Raw genomic sequence first — 24298 nt, forward strand, 5'->3', positions numbered from 1 at the left:
AAGCATATTTCACTTCACTACACATGTGACATATAATCTGCTGGTAGCAACCATTTCTTTTTAATTTTAAAACAAAAAGTGCAGAGAAATAATTCAGCCAAGAAGGCCCTGTCCCCTCAAAGTGCAGCTGCAAACCCTTTCCTTCCCCAGTTACCACAGGAGCCACACGAACATCAGTGGCAGCAGCCACAACAGCACATGCAATGGTGCAACACTCTGCCACTTCCACCACCACCAGCAGTAACGTTAGAGAGTCAGAGGGGGGCGGCATGTTGGTTCACTGGCTGCGACCAGCAGTGGTGGAAGTGGCACCCCACCACTTCAAAATGCTGATTGGCTAGAAAACGTTACAGGCTTTTACTGACAGGCTGAGAGAAACTAATGTTTATATGTAGATATTGTGTGTGTATATTTATCCCTTTAATTTGAACAAAAAACAATTTCCATACCTTAATATATTGCTTTGTGTCCTACGTATGACACATTTTACTGGTGCAAAACATATGCATATTTTATATAGAAATCTATACATTTATATTAATAAGCTGCATTAAATAATTTGCAGATATCCAACATTTTGGATAGAAACAGCTGCCATGTGTAATTACACAAGATAACTAAAGAAAGGAAGCCTTTGTTTACTATGAAATAAGTTTGTCACAAATCTGAAAATGTGTAATAAATATGTTCTCAACTGTGGCTTTGATAGCTTGCAACTGGTAAGCATGTGTTTGCTGTAAAAAGCTCCTTTTGAATATTTATAATTAATCATCTGACAGTGTAGTCGTCTGTTTGTTATTAAAGATCTCATAGGGGGCCAAGCAGTTTTTTAATGTCATTTTCTGTGTATTCTGAACACACTTTAATCTTGAAATCTCATCATACAATATCTGTTAGCATTTGTTCTAAACTTTAGGTCAATAGAAGTTATCACCATGAAAATTAGCTTTAATATAGATTCAATAATAAGCACAAGTAATTTCAGATCCTTTTTGTAAAAATGCAGCTTTTAACACATTATTACTTTTTAAAACTTGATGTAAATCCTTTAATGAGTTTTATTTGCTAAAAATCCCCTCCAACATAAGAAACTTTGGTATAGAGACATTTTTGTTATAAAGGCTGAGCACTATTTTCTTTTTCTTTTTTTGTTTAAAGGGAAAGTCCACTCAAAAATTCTTATTGTTTAAAAGGATAGATAATCCCTTTATTACCCATTCCCCAGTTTTGCACAGAAAATGAACACACTTTGTACCTCTCTGATTATCTTGTTTCTAAGTATCTTCTGACGGCTCCCTGATCACATGACTTTAAATTTATCATATATTGACTGTTTTGTTAGAACCCACGGGCATCAGCAATGTTATCTATATGGCTCACATGAACTAGCATGCCCTGTTGTGAAAAGCAAATACAAAAGCATGTCCTCATGAGGCTAGATTGTAAGTTCCCACGAGAATAGGGCCCTCAATTCCCCCTGTTTTTGTCTGTAAAATGTTGTCTTACCGTATTGTTTCTCCATTGTACTGTTATCCTTGTACCCATGGGCAGCGCTGCGGAATCTGTTGTTCGCTTTATAAATAAAGAATAATAATAATAATGAGGCTGCCTTTAGGGACTTAGAAACAGACAGAAATGTAGAGATTTAAAGGTTAAAAAGTATGTTAATATAATCATGTAGTTTGTGCAAAGCGTGGAAATGGGTAGTAAAGGCATTATCTATCTTTTTAAACAATAACAATTTTTGTGTTATGTCCCCTTAAATATTATAATTATCCTCATGTCTTGGCAGAGCACTAAAAGATTCCACATCACTGTAAACGGATATAATATGCAAAGGTAACATTTATATAAAGCAAATGTGCAGAGAGCCCAGCCACGATTTGCCAACTGTTGTAGATCACATTACATGAAGGTGATCTACAAGACAGCTGGGCTTATAGGCTTACATACTAAGGGGGTTCAGGGGGATGACAAAAGGTTTAGAAAACCAAGTGAGAAAAAGTTAGCTTACATTGTATCCATCCCTGAACAGTAGAGTCTTTAAAGAGCACTTAAAACTTTGTAAACTAGGGGAGAGTCTTGTGGAGCGAGGAAGAGAGTTCCACAAGTTAGGGACCATTCTAGAGATGTCCTGTAGATGGGAATGTGAGGAGGTAACAAGAGAGGAAGAGAAGAGAACAGGAGGTCATGAGCGGAGCGAAGATTATCTGGAGAAGAGGTCCCGAGATATAGGGGAGCAGTGTTATTGCCTTGAATGTTACGGTCAGGATATTTATTGTGTTTCATTCTAGAGGCTTGAGGAAACCAGTGAAGGGATTGGCAGTTTTAAATGATTAAAAATATATTTATTTATTTTTTGCTGCCTTTTCTTGTAAAGCACATCTGTAATTTGTGCTTGCTCCACTTTCTCCCAGGGGGCGTGAGTTAATACTGTTTCTGTAAACAATTTTTTTCATCCCCTTATTTACTATTTTAAGGTTGATTATCAGTTTTGCATCAACAATCACAATAGGAAAAGCATTATTTGCAGTAGCAGTGGCTATACTAGGTAATGTAGGTGTGAATATTACTGTGTATGCATAAATATATATTTATATTTAGCTATTAAATTGGTATTAGAAAGGGATACATGGTCAGTCTGTCAAATGATTATTATAAAGTTGAATCGGTGCTAAACCACCTAAAGGTTAGAAAAGAGGACAGAACAACCACATTTTTTTTTCTTTAACTACACATGTGCAAACAATAATTCATGCTTTAAATACTATATATATGTGTATTTTGTGTATTATTTTGTGATTGGTTAGCAAGGGTTCTTTTTGTTCTGGGGGACAGGGAAATCAGTGAAAGAGAAAGTATACAATATACAGTTGCCAAAATAAAGCTGTGTTATTCATTGCACAATACTTCTCAGATATGGAGGTACCTTATCATGCAGCTTATGATTTATGTTTTTTGCTATCCCTTTAATTACATTTAAAAGCTATAAAAATAAAATGTAATCTTTCCCAATATTTGTATGTTGGTAACTTAACTGATATTGTTTCTTCTGTTACTACTAAAAAAGTTAATTCATTGACAATTCTTACTATGAAATCTTCATGTCTTTTACCTTTTCTCTGTTTGGCTGTAAGAACAGATATGGCTCGCTGACCTAAGCTTGCTATTATTAAAAAAAAAAAAAAAAATGACTTTTTCTTTTTAATTTTGTCTTTACTTTCTCATATTAAAACCATCATTGTAATTTGAGTTTTCTATCAAAATTACCTAATTATTGTTTAAATTGGGAAATTTGATTTGTGATGTTGAAGGGGTAATTTCATATTTTGATACTGAATAGAGAAGCAGAATAATGAGCAGAGTTCAGAAAATGAGGAATTTTCAGAACAAGAAACATGTGCAGCTTTTTAGTATAGGTTTTAAGGAGAGGAGATTAAAAAATTGGAAAAAGAGAGTGAAAGTTTACAATAAAATAGAAGAAAAGTTGAGTTCAAACATCAGGTTCAATGTATTTAAATATTGTGTCAACAAAAGTTTTTTCATGGTGGACAACAAATTGTGTTTGTCTTACTAGACTCCTGTGTTATAAAGCACAAAACAACGCTTTTTATAGTTTTTGTATAGTTTTGTAACAAATAAGTACAAATTCTCATTGTAATAGTATAGATTAAGACTGCATTTCATTGCACAATTAAATTGAGAATATTGTTGCATATGTGTACTGTATAATACAATCTTGTTGGTAAATAATATTTAACCTTCCTCCTAGATGTAAAGGAGCCTCACATTATGGCCTTACAAAAGAGCGTAAGAGGCGGTCACAGGACAGCTCCCCAGACTGTAGCTCTTCTTTGGACCTAACTGTTGCCGCAGTGTCTCCTGAACTGTCTTCAGCTGCTGTTGCCTTAGTAAATGAGGATTCAGGCCAAGATAACCTTGCATTTAGTCCCACCAGAGGAGACAGCCATTTGAGAAGTGAATCTGAAGAACACTGCAGAATTAACAGGAACAGAAGTAAGGATCTTTACTTCAATCTCATCTTATTATTTATATAAGATTTAAAAAGTAATTGTGTATATATATATATATATATATATATATATATATATATATATATATATATATATATATATATATATATATATATATATATATATAGTAGGGCCGGGCGATATGGGCAAAAAAAACGCGATTGCGATTTAATCGCAATTTTCTTATAAATGACTATAACACCTTCATTTTGCATTCTAAAGTTTATTTAACACTACAGAATCTTAATGTACATGTTTCTCAATGTCCAATACACTCTTGGAGCATAAAAATACAAACCACAAAATAGTTAAAATAAAACTTGCTGCCTGTGATGTGATTAAATAGTAGCCACTAGCCAGTTATTAGGTCTTATGACACACAACATTGTCATGTTTTCTTGGACAGTCTTTCTAACTGTGGACAGTGGTATGATTAACAAATGAAGCAGTGTAAGCCACATACACACACACACACACACACACATATATATATATATATATATATATATATATATATTTTTTCTTTTTTAAACATTTTAATTTGACTGAAAATGAGCCCTGCTCCTGTCCAGGAATCCATTACAGGCATATAGCAGTAGGGGTGGGGGGCTGCTCCATTCAGAAATGCTGTGCCTTGCTGATATAAAATACATTGTAAATGCAGTTAAGTTAACCCAGCAGCAGAGGGAACTACATTTTTAGCCTTTTTGGCAGCCGTGGGGATTACTGCATCTGCTATGTATTTAAGCCGTTTCTCAGAGAGCAGGAGATTGTGTGGGGGGTTCCATAATGTTTACATACCCTAAGTTTCAGACTGCAGACGTCCCTAGGGGGAAATATAAGTAAGTGGCTTTCTCTGCTCTTCATTCCTGCATGGGCTCTGCTTTTAGATTTCTAGATTGATCGGCTGCTTATGAGAACAGAAAGTGAAAGTAAAAGAGCCATTTTACAAATGTGTGCTAAAAGCAACCACTAGATGGTGCTGGTTTGCAAGAAATCACAAATAAATCAATGCATTACAGCCACTTCTAAAGGAATTTTTTATGTAGGAAAAAATTGCGACTCCTTGCGGTTTTAAAATCGCGGCAATTAAGCGTGGTTTTAAATTGCATATGATTAATCGTGCAGCCCTAATATATAGTATATAAAGTAAAGTATAGTGCACTCTTACCTATTAATCATCAGCCAGGGTGCCAGCAGGTAGTATTCACAGAACAGAAGGAAGGCACTCATTGGTCTTTTCAAATCAAGTGGTTTAATAAATGTGACGTTTCTGGGATTTATTAATGGTGTAGAATTCTAAGGCAGTAGGAATATCATATCTCTGTTGTCTTCTTAATCTACATGTCACAAACACCTCATCAGCTCATCAGATAGTACACTGCAATGTCACATGACTGTCTTCTCAATTCTGAAGCAAAGTGAATAGGATTGAGAACCTCGTCCACTGTTTCAAATTTGACAGTAACAAAAAGGCAAAAAGGCTCTCAAGAGTTTGTAGTATAAACAAAATTTTAAATTCCTCTCTTCATATAAAATCAAACACCATCATAGGGAGCTTGATACAAAAAATAAATAAATAAAAGCACAAAAAAATAAATAGTTAATGGTTCAGCAAAGAATCTTTACAAATTCTTGTGTTTTTTCTGGGTTAACACATGATGTCCTTTTTTTTTTTTCTCTCTCTCTACTTTTATCTTTTGATATGTGGCTTCCATATCATGCTGTTTGTTTTTATTAACACAAGGAAATACATTTATAGGTTTATTTATACTTTCACCGCTGACTGAGGGCTTCTTATGTCTTTTTGAAGCATAACAAAAAGAACAATAAATTCTAAATATTCATTTTACTGTAAATTGCTTTACAAGATTCTTTTCTGTTTCAGTACAGAAGGAATATGGCTGTAGTGACAGCACAGTCAATAATAGATTATATACATGCACCATGAATAAATGGCACGTACAGTATGGTTATAAGAATTTTTCTACTTGAGTACAGGCAACTGAATATTTGATTGACCTAATAATGTTCTAAAGAAGGCATAATCAAGGGCCCAATTCTCTAAAGCTCTCAGGGCTTGTGAGATTCTCTAAATAATCTCACCATTGCTATGAAACTCCTGTTGGAATTCTCTAAAGGTTTCCTGCTTTTTAAGGGGCAGTCAAGTCAAAATTAAACGTTCATGATTCAGATAGGGCATGCCACTTTTCAATTTACTTTTATTATCCATCAAATTTGCTTTGTTCTCTTGGAATTCTTTGTTGAAAGCTAAACCTATGTAGGTAGGCTCATATGCTAATTTGTAAGCAATTGAAGCCGCCTCAATTTTGACAGATTTTTAAATTTTTTACACAGCGCTAGTTCATGTGTTTCATATAGATGATCACATTATGCTCACTCCCGCTGAGTTATTTATGAGTCAACATTGATTGGTTAATATAGAAGTCTGTCAAAAAAAACTGAAATAAGGGGGCAGTGTTGGTTATGCAAAACTGGGAAATAGGTAACAAAGGGATTATCTATCTTTTTAAACAATAACAATTCTGGAATAGACTGTCCTATTAAGTATGCAACGGTGATACATTCATTACCATAGGGCTTATAAAAAAAACTGTCATTTAAAAATAGTATTAAATAAATGAAGACTTGAAATACAAATACACAGTAAAAACTTGTGTTGCTTAATAATCCTAAAGTAATTGCTCTGCAAAAATCCTATTTTATTACAAATTATGATATTGAAAGAATCTATTTAAGATACCTAGTAAAAATTGTAATAAAATGACACTGCAGATGCAAAACACAATGTGATATTGATACTTATAAAATTCCATGGCAATAGCTGAAATTTTCTCTGCAACGTCTGGCATATTCTCTAAACATTTCCTGTTGCAGACCTTGAGGGGTTGTTTTTTTCTGGCAAACAATAGTGTCAAGATTGTGTCAAAAACCCTCATTATTTGAATAGAAAAACAAATGCATACAAAAGGCAAATGTCTAATAATATACGCTGATCTGATTTTTATTGGCTGCTGTATCTAACTTTGCTCTCCCTAACTCACAAGCACCTCCCTTTTTTACACAATTGCCTGAGGGCAGCTCCTGTGACTGTTGGTGCAGTTTCTCAAGCTGCATCAAAGTCTTGAACACTGGTCACAAATCTTGGTCTGTTAAACCACCTTGAGTGCTGGAGTTGTAATTAATTCCTCAAGATTATAACAATGAACATTTTTTATTTTTTTCTCCTGGTTGGTGATACTAATAGTGGTGTCTAAACAAAAAATAGCCATTTTATATAAAGAGTTGAAGATATACTTGTCTTCACACTTAATACTCAGGTTCACACTCATGCAGGGAATACCATTTCAAAAGAATACTTAGTTGTCTAAATATATATATGTATTTATTTTTCAGATCGACCTTTTGAACGTTCAACAGTCAGGAGCGTCTCATTCAAAAAGCTGAACCGAGCTTTCAGTGTACTTCGAAGAACAAAGAGTGCCGTTTCTCAATCTGCGGACCGAGAAAGAGAGAATTTACAAAATGCAAATAACATTGAAGACCCATTAGGTTTGTTGCCTTGTTATTTATTTTATTCTTCCTCATCGTATCACTTGAGAACAGAAAGGCAATCCAGTATCAGTGTTTACCCCCCCCCAATGATCATTGGGGACTGCGGTGGGGTCATGGGTCACCTGCATAACCTCTGGCCCAATGTGCTTGCAATAGTTATTGCTAGCTGCACATCTTAGTGGGACTTTCAGTTCAAGTTCCATTTTTATGTACAGTATGTCATATGAGGGTCCAAGTGTCGTGTCATAAAAAATTACTACCACACCAAGTTTCACTCATTACCTGCAAGAATTGGGCAATGTAAGTCAAATGCCCCAAAATATTAATTTCTAAAGAAGTAAATTTTAGTTTTGCTTAAATTATTTGTTCCAAAAAACTTGATTACTTAGCAGATTACCTTGGAGCTATTGATTTACATGTAACAGTATTTATTGTTGTGGGGGTTTGAGATGTAAAGCTTGTGATTTATATTAATATTTCAGAATTTTTTGAGTCCATAGGGAAACACGAGCAGTTCCAGATAAAAGGTTTTATTAACTCCCCTGCAGTACATGCATTGTATACCTAATTACATGTACCTAGTGTCAGGATCAACATGTGGGTATGATAATAAGGGAGGTCAGATCGTGCCTTAGAGATTGAGGACATCTGGAGTATATCACCAGGGACAAACCGTGCTCTACTAAACAAAAAAGTGAGGGCGCCTGTTATCTGAATGATGTTTATTGCCCGGTTCTTTGTTGGTCATACAAAATGCATATTACATCACTTTGTACTATGATCTAAAAAAACTGTCATCTCATATGATAGTTTATTCATATATGAAAGAAAGCCTTTAAGAGAACAAAGAAATGTAAACCATGTTCTGCCTTACCCCTTTTATACTTATAAATATACTTATATACCTTATCATTTCATTAATATACACAAAGGGGCCTATTTATTTATGTGCGAGCGGACATGCTCCAATATTGTGGATCATGTTCGCTGCACATTGATAAATGCCGACAGCATACGCTCTCGGCATTTTTGATTGCATCAGCAGTTTTTGTTAACTGCTGGTGCAACCTCCCCCCCCCCCTGCAAATTTGCGGCCGATCGACCGCTAGCAGGGGGTGTCAATCAACTTGATCGAGTTGATTTCTGGCGATGTCTTTAGAACGCTGCTTCATAACTTTCTGTTTCAGGCTTGCCGGAAACACGGGCATCAAGCTCCGTACGGAGCTTGATAAATATGCCCCAAAGAGTCGATTTGTTTTCTTTGTCAGATACTTTAGATTTATTGATGTTCTACCAATGAGGTGTTAGCTGCTTTTTAAATGTGAAGAGAGGGACTGATGATTTTGGCCTAAAGTTTGGGACTTGTTTAATTTTTGTTTCTACTTTTACCCCTATTACATCACTCTGATTTTAAATGTATAAAATAAAGTTTGTTTTTATGAGCCTTGGTCACTCATTAGGGAGGAATTGGGGAAAAAAAAGTTTTTATTGTATGCTTTGTGTAAAATGTATTATTTTTCTCTTGCACATAGATTAACTATTTGCCATTATTTTGTTGTAGCACTGCCAAGACAATATCACCTTATTCCAGATGGAGAAATCACCTGCATTAAGATCACTCGCTCAGAACCAACAGAGAACCTTGGAATTAGGATTGTAGGTGGTAGTGAAACCCCTTTGATCAACATCATCATACAACATATTTATCAAGATGGGTTAATTGCACGGGATGGGAGGTTACTTCCTGGGGATATGATTTTAAAGGTAAGAACTATGCATTAACATGGAAAGAGCATGTTTACCAATTAAAGCATAGTCAGATAGGTATCATAAAATGTCTTCTGCACTATTGCTGCAGTGAAAGCTGAAATACATTAGTAAAATACATTACTAAGAGGCCTATTTAACAAAGGTATGTCGGACCTGATCCGACAGTGCGGATCAGGTCTGACAGACCTCGCTGAATGCAGAGAGCAATACGCTCTCCGTATTCAGCATTGCACCAGCAGCTCTTGTGAACTGTTGGTGCAACGCCGCCCCCTGCAGATTTGCGGCCAATCGCCCGCCAGCAGGGGGTGTCAATCAACCCGATCATACTCAATCCGATCATACTGAATCCGCCTCCTCAGAGCATGCAGACAGGTTATGGAGCAACGGTCTTGAGACCGCTGCTCCATAACTTGTGTTTCTGGTAAGTCTGAAGGCTCGCCAGAAACACGGGGCGTCAAGCTCCATACGAAGCTGGATAGATATGCCCCTGAGTCATCTTTGGCAGCCAAAGCGTTAAAGAACAATGTGTACATTCAGATTCAGGTCGGTGAATTAAATGATAGTTAACAAAGCACATGACAAAAAAAGTAAAGTAACCATTTGAAGTATTAAAAGTAAAACCCATAAAAACATAGAAACAGTTATTTTATGCTAGAGGTGCTTATTCTTATAGAGAAACACAACAAATGTAGCCCAGCACTCACAGTCCAATAGGTGCACGTTGCAAGGACCCTGAACAGGTCCCCTATCAACACAGCAGATTCAAATTAAAGCAACAGCACCTCCATTATGCATCAAAAAAGATCTTTTAATGGTGAGACATCACAGCATACAACAACGTTTCGGTCAGTAATTGCTGACCGAAACGTTGTCGTATGCTGTGATGTCTCACCATTAAAAGATCTTTTTGATGCATAATGGAGGTGCTGTTGCTTTAATTTGAATCTGCTGTATTCTTATAGAGAGTCAGTCAATGACAGGACTGCACCACAAGAGCTTAAAAGCAGTCTCTACTGCTTAGTACATGGACTCCAATGTCTCAAAGTGAAATTAGATTAGTAATTAGTTAAAAAAAAAAAAGACTTTATGATGGTGAATTTCATTTGACCGTACTACTCACATTACATTATAAGGACATTTATGTCGAGGACTATGAGCTCTATGTACTAAGTGATGGATGGACATGGTTCCCAACTAGGGAACCTGTCCACCTGTCTTTGTGGCGAGCGGGCAGGTGTCACAGTGTGTCCTCTGCCTGTAGTTATCATTGCACAAGGGTTTGGTTAGGCAGCACTGACTCCTGCCCTAGCAAAACTTGTCAATCAACCCTAACGTGATGTATAACAGATGCTTGTTAACTTGCAGTAAGCAGGTTCAGCATCAGTATCCCGCACCAAAAGGGCTCCAAAGCAGTCCCCACTATTTAGTACATGGAGTCCAATATCTCAAAATAAAATTCAGATTAGTATTGCATTTTTAGTTAACATTATATTCTTAATTACCTAATGAGAAGCGTAGAACTGAATTTTTTGCTAACAATTTACTTATCTGTTTTCCACATAAAAACCTTTGGTGTACGGCAGGCCATAGTTTGGGTGCCTTTGTGGGCCTTGCTATTTGTAAATTAAATACTAATGATACTACACTATATTTGAAATAATTATATAATTGTACACAACTGCCATATTTTGCAATAAACTATATGACTATGTGCTATGGGGTACCATATAAACCAAACAAAGTTAATACACTGCTTGGTACAGGTGCTTATTCTTATAGAGGGTCAGTCAATTACAGGACTAGCCTGGGGCCACATTACTTTATAAGGACATTTATGACAAAAATAATGTGCTCCATGTACTGAGTAATGGATGAACATGGTTCCCAAGCAGCAGGGTTTTTGTGGCAAGCAGGCAGTGGTCACAGTTTGTCCTCTGCCTGTAGTCATCATTGCACAAAGATTTCCTTAGGCAGCACTGGCTCCTGCCCTCATACAAACCTGTCAATCACCCCTAACTAATGTGATGTATAACAGATGCTTGTTAACGTGCAGTAAGCAGGTTCAGCATCAGTATCCTACACCACAAGGGCTCCAAAGCTGTCTCAACTGCTTAGTACATGAAGTCCAATATCTCAAAATGAAATTAGATTAGTTTCACATTTTTACTTAGAATATTATATAGGAAATTAATTTATGATGTGAATTTCATTAGACCGTAATACTCAAATGGGCAAAATGTGGTACAAATAGATATTCTTAATAAGCTAATAAAAAGTGTGGAACTGAATTTTCGATAACAAATCACTGATGTCTGTTTTCCACACAAAAACCATTGGTGAGCATCTGGCCATAGTTTGGGTGCCTTTGTAGGCCTTGCTATTTGTAGGTATTATACTATTTTCTTTTGGTGGTTTTGTAGTGCTCCCATGGCACCAACTAATTACAGTGTGTGTGTGTGTGTGTGGGGGGGGTGATATTAACACTTAAGTTAAAAACCCAACTATTTGCTTACCAAACTCCATATCTGGATAGATCATTTATATTACAGACTCAGTCATATGCTAACTATTTATAAAGAACCACTGACTTAACCATGAGTATGGTTATAGAGCCTTTCTTGTGTTTTTAAATTTCTTTAATTTTTAATCAATCTCAATAAAAGTTATATTTTATTATGGCCTATCTTTGCAACAAGGTCTAATGTGATATAACAGGGAAACAGATGTGCTACTATGTGCCTTTTTTTGGCGAGATCATTCTGACCTTTTTTGTAAAACATTTTCTCCACATGCACAGCACTCTAGCCCCAAATATTTAAACCAATATGTTTATTTATAGGGCATTCCCGATAGACATTAGTGTAGTGCCATTGCATCTCTTCTTTTTCTATGATACTACACTATATTTGAAATAATTATAAAATTGTACACAACTACCATATACTTTAATAAACTATATAACAGTGCTAAGGGATATCATATAAACCAAACAAAGTTAATACCGTGTTTCAAATCCTAGTAATAATGCAATAATATATCATATGAAACATCAAATTAACTTGTGAATACACAATAATTTAATTTTAACCAAACAGTAATATGCTCCCTACTGTTTAATGCAGCACAAAATATATGAATTGTCACTCTAAAAATTACAAAAGCAATAGTCTGCCATGCCCTTTTAACCATGTTTCATAGATATACATTTGAACTTTTGTACCATAAGTTCTGTTCTGTATCGAACAATGAAGTAATGATAAGCCTTTCTGGAGAAAAATAAGCTGTATAACTAGCAATAATGTAAATGATAATCCACCACCTTGACAAAATGTTTTATTGTTAAGATATATTCGCACTGTGTCTAATGCACTGTGTGCTCCTTGTTATTCTGTATTAAATAGGTCAGGGTCACGTGCTGATAGGTTAGTTAACATTTTCAGTTCTGTGAGCTAAATCATTACACCTGGAAGAACTACTAACCATTGACACTTGTAAAAATGTTATTATAGATTAGAATTAAGTACAATTATTTTATTTTATATATGTGTGTGTATATATATATATATTATCGATTATTTGTAGAGCGCCAACAGATTCTGCAGCACTATATATATATATATTAAACCACTCTGCAGCCCGACCCACCTGAAGTCACCTGCCTGGGTACAATGATATAGTGCTATATTCCAAAGAAAGGTTGCACTCACAGGACTTTTCAAACAGTTAAATCACTTTTAATGTAAAGTTTACATGCTGATGAAGGGGATAACGTCCCCGAAAATGTTACATTAAAAGTGATTTAACTGTCTGAAAAGTCCTGTGAGTGCAATCTTTCTTTGGAATATACAGTTGCAAGAAAAAGTATGTGAACCCTTTGGAATGATATGGATTTCTGCACAAATTGGTCATAAAATGTGATCTGATCATCATCTAAGTCACAACAATAGACAATCACAGTCTGCTTAAACTAATAACACACAAAGAATGAAATGTTGCCATGTTTTTATTGAACACACCATGTAAACATTCACAGTGCAGGTGGAAAAAGTATGTGAACCCCTAGACTAATGACATCTCCAAGAGCTAATTGGAGTGAGATGTCAGTCAACTGGAGTCCAATCAATGAGAAGAGATTGGAGGTGTTGGTTACAGCTGCCCTGCCCTATAAAAACACACACCAGTTCTGGGTTTGCTTTTCACAAGAAGCATTGCCTGATGTGAATGATGCCTCACACAAAAGAGCTCTCAGAAGACCTACGATTAAGAATTGTTGACTTGCATAAAGCTGGAAAGGGTTATAAAAGTATCTCCAAAAGTCTTGCTGTTCATCAGTCCACGGTAAGACAAATTGTCTATAAATGGAGAAAGTTCAGCACTGCTGCTACTCTCCCTAGAAGTGGCCGTCCTGTAAAGATGACTGCAAGAGCACAGCGCAGACTGCTCAATGAGGTGAAGAAGAATCCTAGAGTGTCAGCTAAAGACTTACAAAAGTCACTGGCAAATACTAACATCCCTGTTAGCGAATCTACAATAAGTAAAACACTAAACAAGAATGGATTTCATTTGAGGATACCACAGAGGAAGCCACTGCTGTCCAAACAAAACATTGCTGCATGTTTACAGTTTGCACAAGAGCACCTGGATGTTCCACAGCAGTACTGGCAAAATATTCTGTGGACAGATGAAATTAAAAGTTGAGTTGTTTGGAAGAAACACACAACACTATGTGTGGCGAAAAAGAGGCATAGCACACCAACATCAAAACTTCATCCCAACTGTGAAGTATGGTGGTTGGGGCATCATGGTTTGGGGCTGCTTTGCTGCATCAGGGCTTGGACGGATTGCTATCATCTAAGGAAAAATGAATTCCCAAGTTTATCAAGACATTTTGCAGGAGAACTTAAGGCCATCTGTATACCAGCTGAAGCTCAACAGAAGATGGGTGTTGCAACAGGAAAATGACCCAAAGCATAGAAGTAAATCAACAACAGAATGGCTTAAACAGAAAAAAATACGCCTTCTGAAGTGGCCCAGTTAGAGTCCTGCCCTCAACTCGATTGAGATGCTGTGGCATGACCTCAAGAAAGCGATTCACACCAGACATCCCAAGAATATTGCTGAACTGAAACCGTTCTGTAAAGAGGAATGGTCAAGAATTACTCCTGACCATTGTGCACGTCTGATCTGCAACTACAGGAAACGTTTGGTTGAAGTTATTGCTGCCAAAGGAGGTTCAACCAGTTATTAAATCCAAGGGTTCACATACTTTTTCCACCTGCACTGTGAATGTTTACATGGTGTGTTCAATAAAAACATGGCAACATTTCATTCTTTGTGTGTTATTAGTTTAAGCAGACTGTGATTGTCAATTGTTGTGACTTAGATGATGATCATATCACATTTTATGACCAATTTGTGCAAAAATCCATATCATTCCAAAGGGTTCACATACTTTTTCTTGCAACTGTATATATATATAAATGTGTGTATGTATGTATGTATGTATGTGTATATGTATGTATATATATATATATATGTATGTATATATATATATATATATATATATATATATATATATATATATATATATAGATAGATAGATAGATAGATAGATAGATGTGTGTGTATATATATACATATATATATATATATATATATATATATATATATATATATAAAAACATTTTAAATTAGGCGGAGATAAAAGGCGAGTTTAAAATCCTCCACTATGCACAAAATATAGAAAAAATAACTAATTGTTTAGTTCATTAACAAATCTAGACAGGCCCAGAGGCCCAGCAGTGATTCTAACCTTCTCCCAGCTGATGAGTGGCAAAAACCACGAAACAGCCTGTCCTGGGATGGTTATGAATCACTGCACTAACCCTAGCTAAGTTTATAAGCTGTGTGAACAGCGATACTTTGGCGTAAAGGGAAGCTGCTGAATAGCAGACTGAAATAAAAAGGTGTGTCATTATGTACTTAATTTGCATATCTTACCCAGAATCCTTTGCTGCATTGGAAGCAATGCAGAGGTTTTCTGTGGGAAAACAAGCCTCTGGGCCTGTCTAGATTTGTTAATGAACTACACAATGAGTTTTATATATATATATATATATATATATATATATATATATATATATATATATATAGTGTGCTTAGAGGAATACTGCTACACCTCACTAACAAGGCCCAATGAAGGCTGAAATGATCATCTGGGGTTGCTGTGTTCCTTGTTCAGAGAGGAATTGCCTGGTATTTCAGTGCTGGACTGACCGTAATAGGCGGGATCAGACTGTTATACTACAGGAAAGTTCTACTCTGTGAAAAGCATTACTGGGCTAAAAGAAGTTACACCCAGGTGGTAAATCACCATAGAACAGGCTAACAATGGTATTGAACTGGTTGTTCGTTGCTGCGAGTGCACTTCTCTCTCTCTGTGTGTATATATGCCTATAAATCATATGGCTGTATGAAGGAGCTAAACTACATTTCAGTTTTCTTTATATGCCAGTAGCCTAAAGCGGATTCTCCGCAGCTGAAGGTTCCAGTTGGTTCAAATTATTATCGGTTATTTGTAGAGCGCCAACAGATTCTGCAGCGCTAATGGTTTAAATGTAATAAATACTTCAGCATCTCAATGTTATTAGAATATATGATTTAAGATATTAATTACAAAAAATTAAATTACATCCTCAAGAAAGGAATATATTTGCTTTGTACTCAATACATAGAATAGCAAATACAATACGTATCCTATCCAAAAAGTATCAGATAAATGGAATATTTAGGTTTGTCATGGAATCTGTTCCCCAGTTCATCAAACTTACAAAGAAAATATAATATACTCATATTTGATACAACCAAAGCTTTGTAAAATGATTTGTCATATCTGTAGTTTGACAAAATATGCTGAAATACAAAATGAAGTTCATAGCATACAACATTTTAGATTTAGAGTTCATAATTTTTAACATGACTTGTTTTAAGCATTTAAAATGTTTTTCGTAATCATTTTAGTATGCTGTGTATGACCTGTTTTGTATCTGTACCAAACTTGCTGACAAGATAATATTTGTGACTTAAACAATTGTCTGAAAGAGGTTAGACCAAATAATATATTATATAGGAAAATATGACGGCATAAAACAAGGCAAATATAAGGCCAAGAATTTTTTTAACAATGTCTTCCAGAGCAAAAGAGTTTAAATCTGCTTCAGTCCATGTTTGCTGAGTAATAAACAAAATACCCATTTTATTTTTCCTAAAAGAGCAATCAGGTAATAGATACAACACTTACAAAATACCTGCCACATGAAAGAGTAAATTACCCATTTTCAAATGAGGGGTCTCATGCCCCTTTTGGTAGCAGGTGATTGCCATATAAATAACAATCACCTTTTTAATAGGTGACTTTTACTATGTTCTGGGCTTTAAAAGGTAAATAAACATGATAATCTAATGTTTGTGTGTGTTTATAAGTACACACACTAGGGTAATAATAACTGGAAGGAGCATGAATGAACCTAGGCTCAGAATGGAATTTTATAGGGGGAGAAAATGCACGTGTGTGTGTGTGATTTCTGTTTTTATATGTTGTATTTGTATTTGTATTTTGTAGACATTGAAAATCTGCTATCCAGTTACTAAATATACAGAAAAAATATTGCACTAATCTGCCTGTAAACAGTTAAGGTACTGCATGTCACTTGGCACTGGCTCATTATTCTGTACTTAAATAGGTAGCATAAGTCCAAGGCCAAGCAACTCATTGCATTTAATAGGAAGTACTTATAATGTCAAACATAATACAATGGTTTAAATCCTCATTAATTCAGCTATCATCTTCAACAAAATCATGATGCATCAGCCAATCTCACATTTGTACATGTGCTTTATCAGTAACATTCATTTCCCAGTCAAATGTTACTTTATAAGAGCTGTGTTACTACATTTAATTAATACGTTATTTTACATATAAATTATGTTCTTTACCCTCCAGATTATGAACTTTTGAAATTTCATGTTTATTTAATTTACAATATTTCTTTGAGCATGTGTATAATCCCAATATTATTACCTATCCACAGCTATTGTTTAATCAATTGGCTGTCAGAGAAGGCTTTGCTTTCTTTGGTGTAAGTTAGGGATATGCGTATGCTTGTATCTATGTATGTGTGTATATATGGATAGATAAATACAATGATGGACACATACAAGTGAGTAGCCCCCCCCCCCCCCTGCAGCCAGGGGGTTATTGTAATGTAATATAATTGATTTTGCAGATATGACAATGTTTACTCCACATGTATTTCATGTGTTGCTTTTTGTCATCTGTCTTTCAGGTAAATGGCATAGATATTAGCAGTGTGCCTCATAACTATGCACTCACGATTCTCAGACAGCCTTCTCCTACGCTGAGGCTCACTGTACTCAGGGAACAAAGATATAAATGCCGGAGCAATGGCATCTCCACTGAGCCCCACAGTACAAGAGAAGACAGCATTCATGTTGTGCTTAGCAAGAGCAGCCATGACGTGCAGTTGGGAATAAAGCTAGTCCGTAAACGAGATGAACCTGGAATATACATATTTGACTTGCTGGAAGGAGGCGTTGCAGCTCGTGATGGGTATTTGCAGGAGAATGATCGGGTTTTAGCAATTAATGGTCATGATGTGCGCAATGCCACTCCAGAAATGGCAGCCCAGCTAATACAGGTGAGCTACAGTACAATATCTTATAGCAGACCTAAGAGTACATTGACTGATTGCTTTTCTGGCTGGTAAAACAAATAGGAAAAAATAAGAATTTTTCTTTGTACAGACTTTAATAAGCTTTAACCTTAATCTATTAACCCTTCATCTATAAAAGAGAGGTGCAATATATTGCTGTGCTCTTGACTTTTGGAAAGTTTAGTTTTTGACAACTCATTATGGCTTGCAATGAGTTTGGCTACATCTGTGCATTGAATGCATTTTGGTTTTCCTTGAGATAACATCTTGATTTTAACTTTTTTCTTTATTATTTGGAATGTGCATCAGCTTTATAGGTATGTATTTGTCTGTTAGACCACTGCTAGCTTTTATTCAATTTAGCACTTTCTACATGGGCATAAACCACTTTGAAGCAATAAAGTAATCCACACAGATCAGAGCTACACCTCACTAAAGCTTAGATTGAGTTGCTGCACAAAAAAGTAACAGCACTGCTTCTTTCATGTAAGGTAGTTAGTTAGCTTTTAGTCACCAATTATGTGAGCTGCAGGAAAGCAATTACAATTCACTGCATGCAAGTCATAAAAGCGTAACTATGGCAGCGCATACTGTATATGCAACTTGTAGGTATTGTTATACTTCAAAATATTTTGCCTAGCAACACTAAAAGGACCATATTCCCTGTGAATAGTAAAAAGAATGATGAGCAAATTTAATGTAATAATACATATTATGAATACTTTAAACATTTTCAGTATTGTAAGTACAAAATCTAAATATAAATATGTATTTTAATACATTACAATGTATAACAAAATTGTAATTACAGTAATGTGCATTTGTATATTTATTTAATTATTAAACCTATGTAAATACATTTCTCTTGTTAAGTGTGTTCAGTCCACTGGTCATCCATTACTTATGGGATATATTCTCCTTCCCAACAGGAAGTTGCAAGAGGATCACCCAAGCAGAGCTGCTATATAGCTCCTCCCCTCACATGTCATATCCAGTCATTCTCTTGCAACCCTCAACAAAGAAGGAGGTCGCGAGAGGAGTTGGAGTTTTTATGTAATTATTCTTCAATCAAAAGTTTGTTATTTTAAATGGCACCGGAGTGTGCTGTTTTTTCTATCTCAGGCAGTATTTGGAAGAAGAAACTGCCTGCGTTTTCTATGATCTTAGCAGGCGTAACTAAGATCCACTGGCTGTTCTCGACATTCTGAGGAGTGGGGTAACTTCAGAGAATGGGAATAGCATGCGGGGTCCCCCGCAAATGAGGTATGTGCAGTACATTATTTTCTGGGAATGGAATTGACTAAGAAAATACTGCTGTTACCCATATGATGTAAGTACAGCCTTAAATGCAGTAATAGCGACTTGTATCAGGCTGATAAATGTATGCGCAGTTGAGTTAATTTCTAGGGACTAGAATTTGACTGAGATAATACTGTTAATACTGAAATAATGTCTAAGCCTTATCTGCAGTGGAAGCGACTGGTAGCAGGCTTAGTGATAACTTTGCATGACATTGAAAATGTTGTTTTTTAAAAGGTTTACTGGCATGTTATTCATTTTGTGAGGTACTTTGGTGATAAATCTTTTTGGGCATGAGGTAAGGGCCACACCCTTCCTCAGGACAGGGCCAAACCAAAGGCCAAACAGTCTAATTTCCGTGCCTTTCGTAACTTCAAGGCAGGAGCAGCATCAACTTCCTCCGCTCCAAAACAGGAAGGAACTACTGCTCGTTACAGACAGGGTTGGAAAGGCAACCAGTCATGGAACAAGGGCAAGCAGGCCAGAAAGCCTACCTCCGCCCCTAAGACAGCATGAAGGCAGGGCCCCCTATCCGGAGACGGATCTAGTAGGGGGCAGACTTTCTCTCTTCGCCCAGGCTTGGGCAAGAGATGTACAGGATCCCTGGACGTTGGAGATTATATCTCAGGGATACCTTCTGGATTTCAAGACTTCTCCTCCACAAGGGAGGTTTCATCTGTCAAGGTTATCAACAAACCTAGTAAAGAAAGAGGCATTTCTACAATGTGTACAAGACCTCTTAGTGATGGGAGTGATCCACCCAGTTCCGCGAACGGAACGAGGACAAGGGTTTTACTCAAATCTATTTGTGGTTCCCAAAAAAGAGGGAACCTTCAGACCAATCTTAGACTTAAAAATCTTAAACAAATTCCTAAGGTTCCATCGTTCAAGATGGAAACCATTCGGACCATCCTACCCATGATCCAAGAGGGTCAATATATGACCACAGTGGACTTAAAGGATGCCTACCTTCACATACCGATTCACAAAGATCATTATCGGTACCTAAGGTTTGCTTTTCTAGACAAACATTACCAGTTTGTAGCTCTTCCCTTCGGGTTAGCTACGGCCCCGAGAATTTTTACGAAGGTTCTGGGCTCACTTCTGGCGGTACTAAGACCACGAGGCATAGCGGTGGCTCCATACCTAGACGACATTCTGATACAAGCGTCAAGTTTTCAAAATGCAAAGTCTCATACAGAGATAGTTCTAGCATTTCTGAGGTCGCATGGGTGGAAAGTGAACGTGGAAAAGAGTTCTCTGTTACCACTCACAAGGGTTCCTTTTCTAGGGACTCTTATAGATTCTGTAAAGATGAAGATTTACCTGACGGAGTCCAGGTTATCAAAGATTCTCAATGCTTGCCGTGTCCTTCACTCCATTCCAAGCCCATCAGTAGCTCAGTGCATGGAAGTAATCGGCTTAATGGTCGCGGCAATGGACATAGTGCCATTTGCGCGCCTGCATCTCAGACCGCTGCAACTATGCATGCTAAGTCAATGGAACGGGGATTACTCAGATCTGTCCCCTTTGCTAAATCTGGACCAGGAGACCAGAGATTCTCTTCTCTGGTGGTTGTCACGGGTTCATCTGTCCAAAGGAATGACCTTTCGCAGACCAGATTGGACGATTGTAACAACAGATGCCAGCCTACTAGGCTGGGGAGCAGTCTGGAATTCCCTGAAGGCTCAGGGATCGTGGACTCAGGAGGAGAAACTCCTCCCAATAAACATTCTAGAATTAAGAGCAATATTCAATGCCCTTCTAGCTTGGCCTCAGTTAGCAACACTGAGGTTCATCAGATTTCAGTCGGATAACATCACGACTGTGGCTTACATCAATCATCAAGGGGGAACCAGGAGTTCCCTAGCGATGTTGGAAGTCTCGAAGATAATTCGCTGGGCAGAGTCTCACTCTTGCCACCTGTCAGCGATCTACATCCCAGGCGTGGAGAACTGGGAGGTGGATTTTCTAAGTCGCCAGACTTTTCATCCGGGGGAGTGGGAACTTCACCCGGAGGTATTTGCTCAACTGATTCGTCATTGGGGCAAACCGGATCTGGATCTCATGGCATCTCGCCAGAACGCCAAGCTTCCTTGTTACGGATCCAGGTCCAGGGACCCGGGAGCGGTGCTGGTAGATGCATTAGCAGCCCCTTGGGTTTTCAACATAGCTTATGTGTTTCCACCTTTTCCGTTGCTACCTCGACTGATTGCCAGGATCAAACAAGAGAGGGCATCGGTGATTCTGATAGCGCCTGCGTGGCCACGCAGGACCTGGTATGCAGACCTAGTGGACATGTCGTCCTGTCCACCATGGTCTCTACCCCTGAGGCAGGACCTTCTAATTCAGGGTCCTTTCAACCATCCAAACCTAATTTCTCTGAGGCTGACTGCTTGGAAATTGAACGCTTGATTCTATCAAAGCGTGGGTTTTCGGATTCGGTTATTGATACATTAATACAGGCTCGGAAACCTGTTACCAGAAAAATTTACCATAAGATATGGCGTAAATATTTGTATTGGTGTGAATCCAAGAGTTACTCATGGAGTAAGGTTAGGATTCCTAGGATATTGTCTTTTCTACAAGAGGGTTTAGAAAAGGGCTTATCCGCTAGTTCACTAAAGGGACAGATTTCTGCTCTGTCTATTCTTTTACACAAGCGTCTGGCAGACAATCCAGACGTCCAGGTTTTTTGTCAGGCTTTGGCTAGAATTAAACCTGTATTTAAAACCGTTGCTCCTCCTTGGAGCTTAAACTTGGTTCTTAAAGTTCTGCAGGGTGTTCCGTTTGAACCCCTTCATTCCATTAATATTAAACTTTTATCTTGGAAAGTTCTGTTTTTGATGGCTATTTCCTCGGCTCGAAGAGTCTCTGAGTTATCTGCCTTACATTGTGATTCTCCTTATCTGATCTTTCATTCAGATAAGGTAGTCCTGCGTACTAAACCTGGGTTTTTACCTAAGGTTGTTTCTAACAGGAATATCAATCAAGAGATTGTTGTTCCATCATTATGTCCTAATCCTTCTTCTAAGAAGGAACGTCTTTTGCATAATCTACACGTGGTCCGTGCCCTGAAGTTCTACTTACAGGCAACTAAAGATTTTCGGCAAACTTCTTCTCTGTTTGTCGTTTATTCTGGACAGAGGAGAGGTCAAAAGGCTTTGGCTACCTCTCTTTCTTTTTGGCTTCGTAGCATAATACGTTTAGCCTATGAGACTGCTGGACAGCAGCCTCCTGAAAGGATTACAGCTCATTCCACTAGAGCTGTGGCTCCAACCTGGGCCTTTAAGAATGAGGCCTCTGTTGAACAGATTTGCAAGGCTGCAACTTGGTCTTCACTTCATACTTTTTCCAAATTTTCCAAATTTGACACTTTTGCTTCTTCGGAGGCTGTTTTTGGGAGAAAGGTTCTACAGGCAGTGGTTCCTTCTGTTTAATGTTCCTGCCTTGTCCCTCCCATCATCTGTGTACTTTAGCTTTGGTATTGGTATCCCATAAGTAATGGATGACCCGTGGACTGAACACACTTAACAAGAGAAAACATAATTTATGCTTACCTGATAAATTTATTTCTCTTGTAGTGTGTTCAGTCCACGGCCCGCCCTGTCTTTTTTGAGGCAGGTTCAAAATTTTAAATTATAACTCCAGTCACCACTGCACCCTATAGTTTCTCCTTTCTCGTCTTGTTTCGGTCGAATGACTGGATATGACATGTGAGGGGAGGAGCTATATAGCAGCTCTGCTTGGGTGATCCTCTTTCAACTTCCTGTTGGGAAGGAGAATATATCCCATAAGTAATGGATGACCCGTGGACTGAACACACTACAAGAGAAATAAATTTATCAGGTAAGCATACATTATGTTTTTAAGTTATTTGATTATAAATAATTATTTAATAATAGTTTTACATAAAAATATAGAGAGATTGTATTTTTTAATCTTTAATAAAAAAGTATAGATAATATATAACTTGTAAAAGCTTTAAGAAATTATTAGTGGACCAAAATAGTATGCTGTCAGTCGTACAGGAACAGCAGTATTGTAGCATCAGTCATAGGGTAAAGTCACTACATTTCTTTTGTGGTTCCCATACAAATTGTTAACCATCGCTAGCTCATGCACATATTTTTTTAACAAGCTGGCTATAATAACTTGCAAGCTGTGCCTTGTAGCTACATTTAGCTAAAAGACTCTCCCCTAGCTTTAAAAAAATCTTCAAGCGCTCCCTAAAGACTCTACTGTTCAGTGAGTCATACAACCTACACTAACCTTTCTTTTTACCGTTTCCTCTCCTCCATTGCTATCCCATTGAACCCCCTTAGCATGTAAGCCTAAGAGCCATGCTGTTTGTAGATCACCTTCTTTAAAACTGACTACAACAGTGTGACTCTTGGCAGGGCCCTCTACCCATTTGATCCCTATAAATGTTATCTTGTATTCTGCCTATGTTTATAGCGCTGCGGAATCTGTTGGCGCTCTACAAATAACGGATAATAATAATAATTGCCTGGTCTGAGTAATACATGTTTAATTCTATTACACTGTGATGTCAGTACTTTGTAAATATGATAAAAAAATAATTATACAATGTTTTCTGTCCATAACCAAGGGGAATGCCCATTAAATTATGTCTAACTTATTGTTGATCCATTAGGCAATGACCCAAGGTTTATTTTAAACTGGAAAAAGGAAATATTTAATAGTTTAATCATATGCTAATGCATTGCAGACCTTCCAATATTCTACTATACAAAGATAACCATAATAGAGCACTTACAGTATTGTCTATTACACTGTGATGCCAACGTCTTATCAGCCTTATAGATATGGTGTGTTGTTCCATTTTATACAACACAACTGCAGGTCAGCAGCTGTATCTTTTAT

At 37.0% G+C, this 24298-nt stretch overlaps 1 protein-coding gene across 1 annotated transcript in view; it reads left to right on the plus strand.

The window, feature by feature from the left end:
* The window catches only part of LNX1 (ligand of numb-protein X 1), a 327123-nt gene that overhangs the window by 162310 nt on the left and 140515 nt on the right, over positions 1–24298 (plus strand). The window contains exons 3-6 of the mRNA XM_053703967.1: positions 3773–4017; positions 7452–7607; positions 9172–9374; positions 17726–18097. Of these exons, the coding sequence (XP_053559942.1) occupies positions 3773–4017; positions 7452–7607; positions 9172–9374; positions 17726–18097 (976 nt within the window). The remainder of the gene's footprint in view (positions 1–3772; positions 4018–7451; positions 7608–9171; positions 9375–17725; positions 18098–24298) is intronic.

This window comes from Bombina bombina, chromosome 2 (assembly GCF_027579735.1).
Source record: "Bombina bombina isolate aBomBom1 chromosome 2, aBomBom1.pri, whole genome shotgun sequence".
NCBI lineage: Eukaryota > Metazoa > Chordata > Amphibia > Anura > Bombinatoridae > Bombina > Bombina bombina.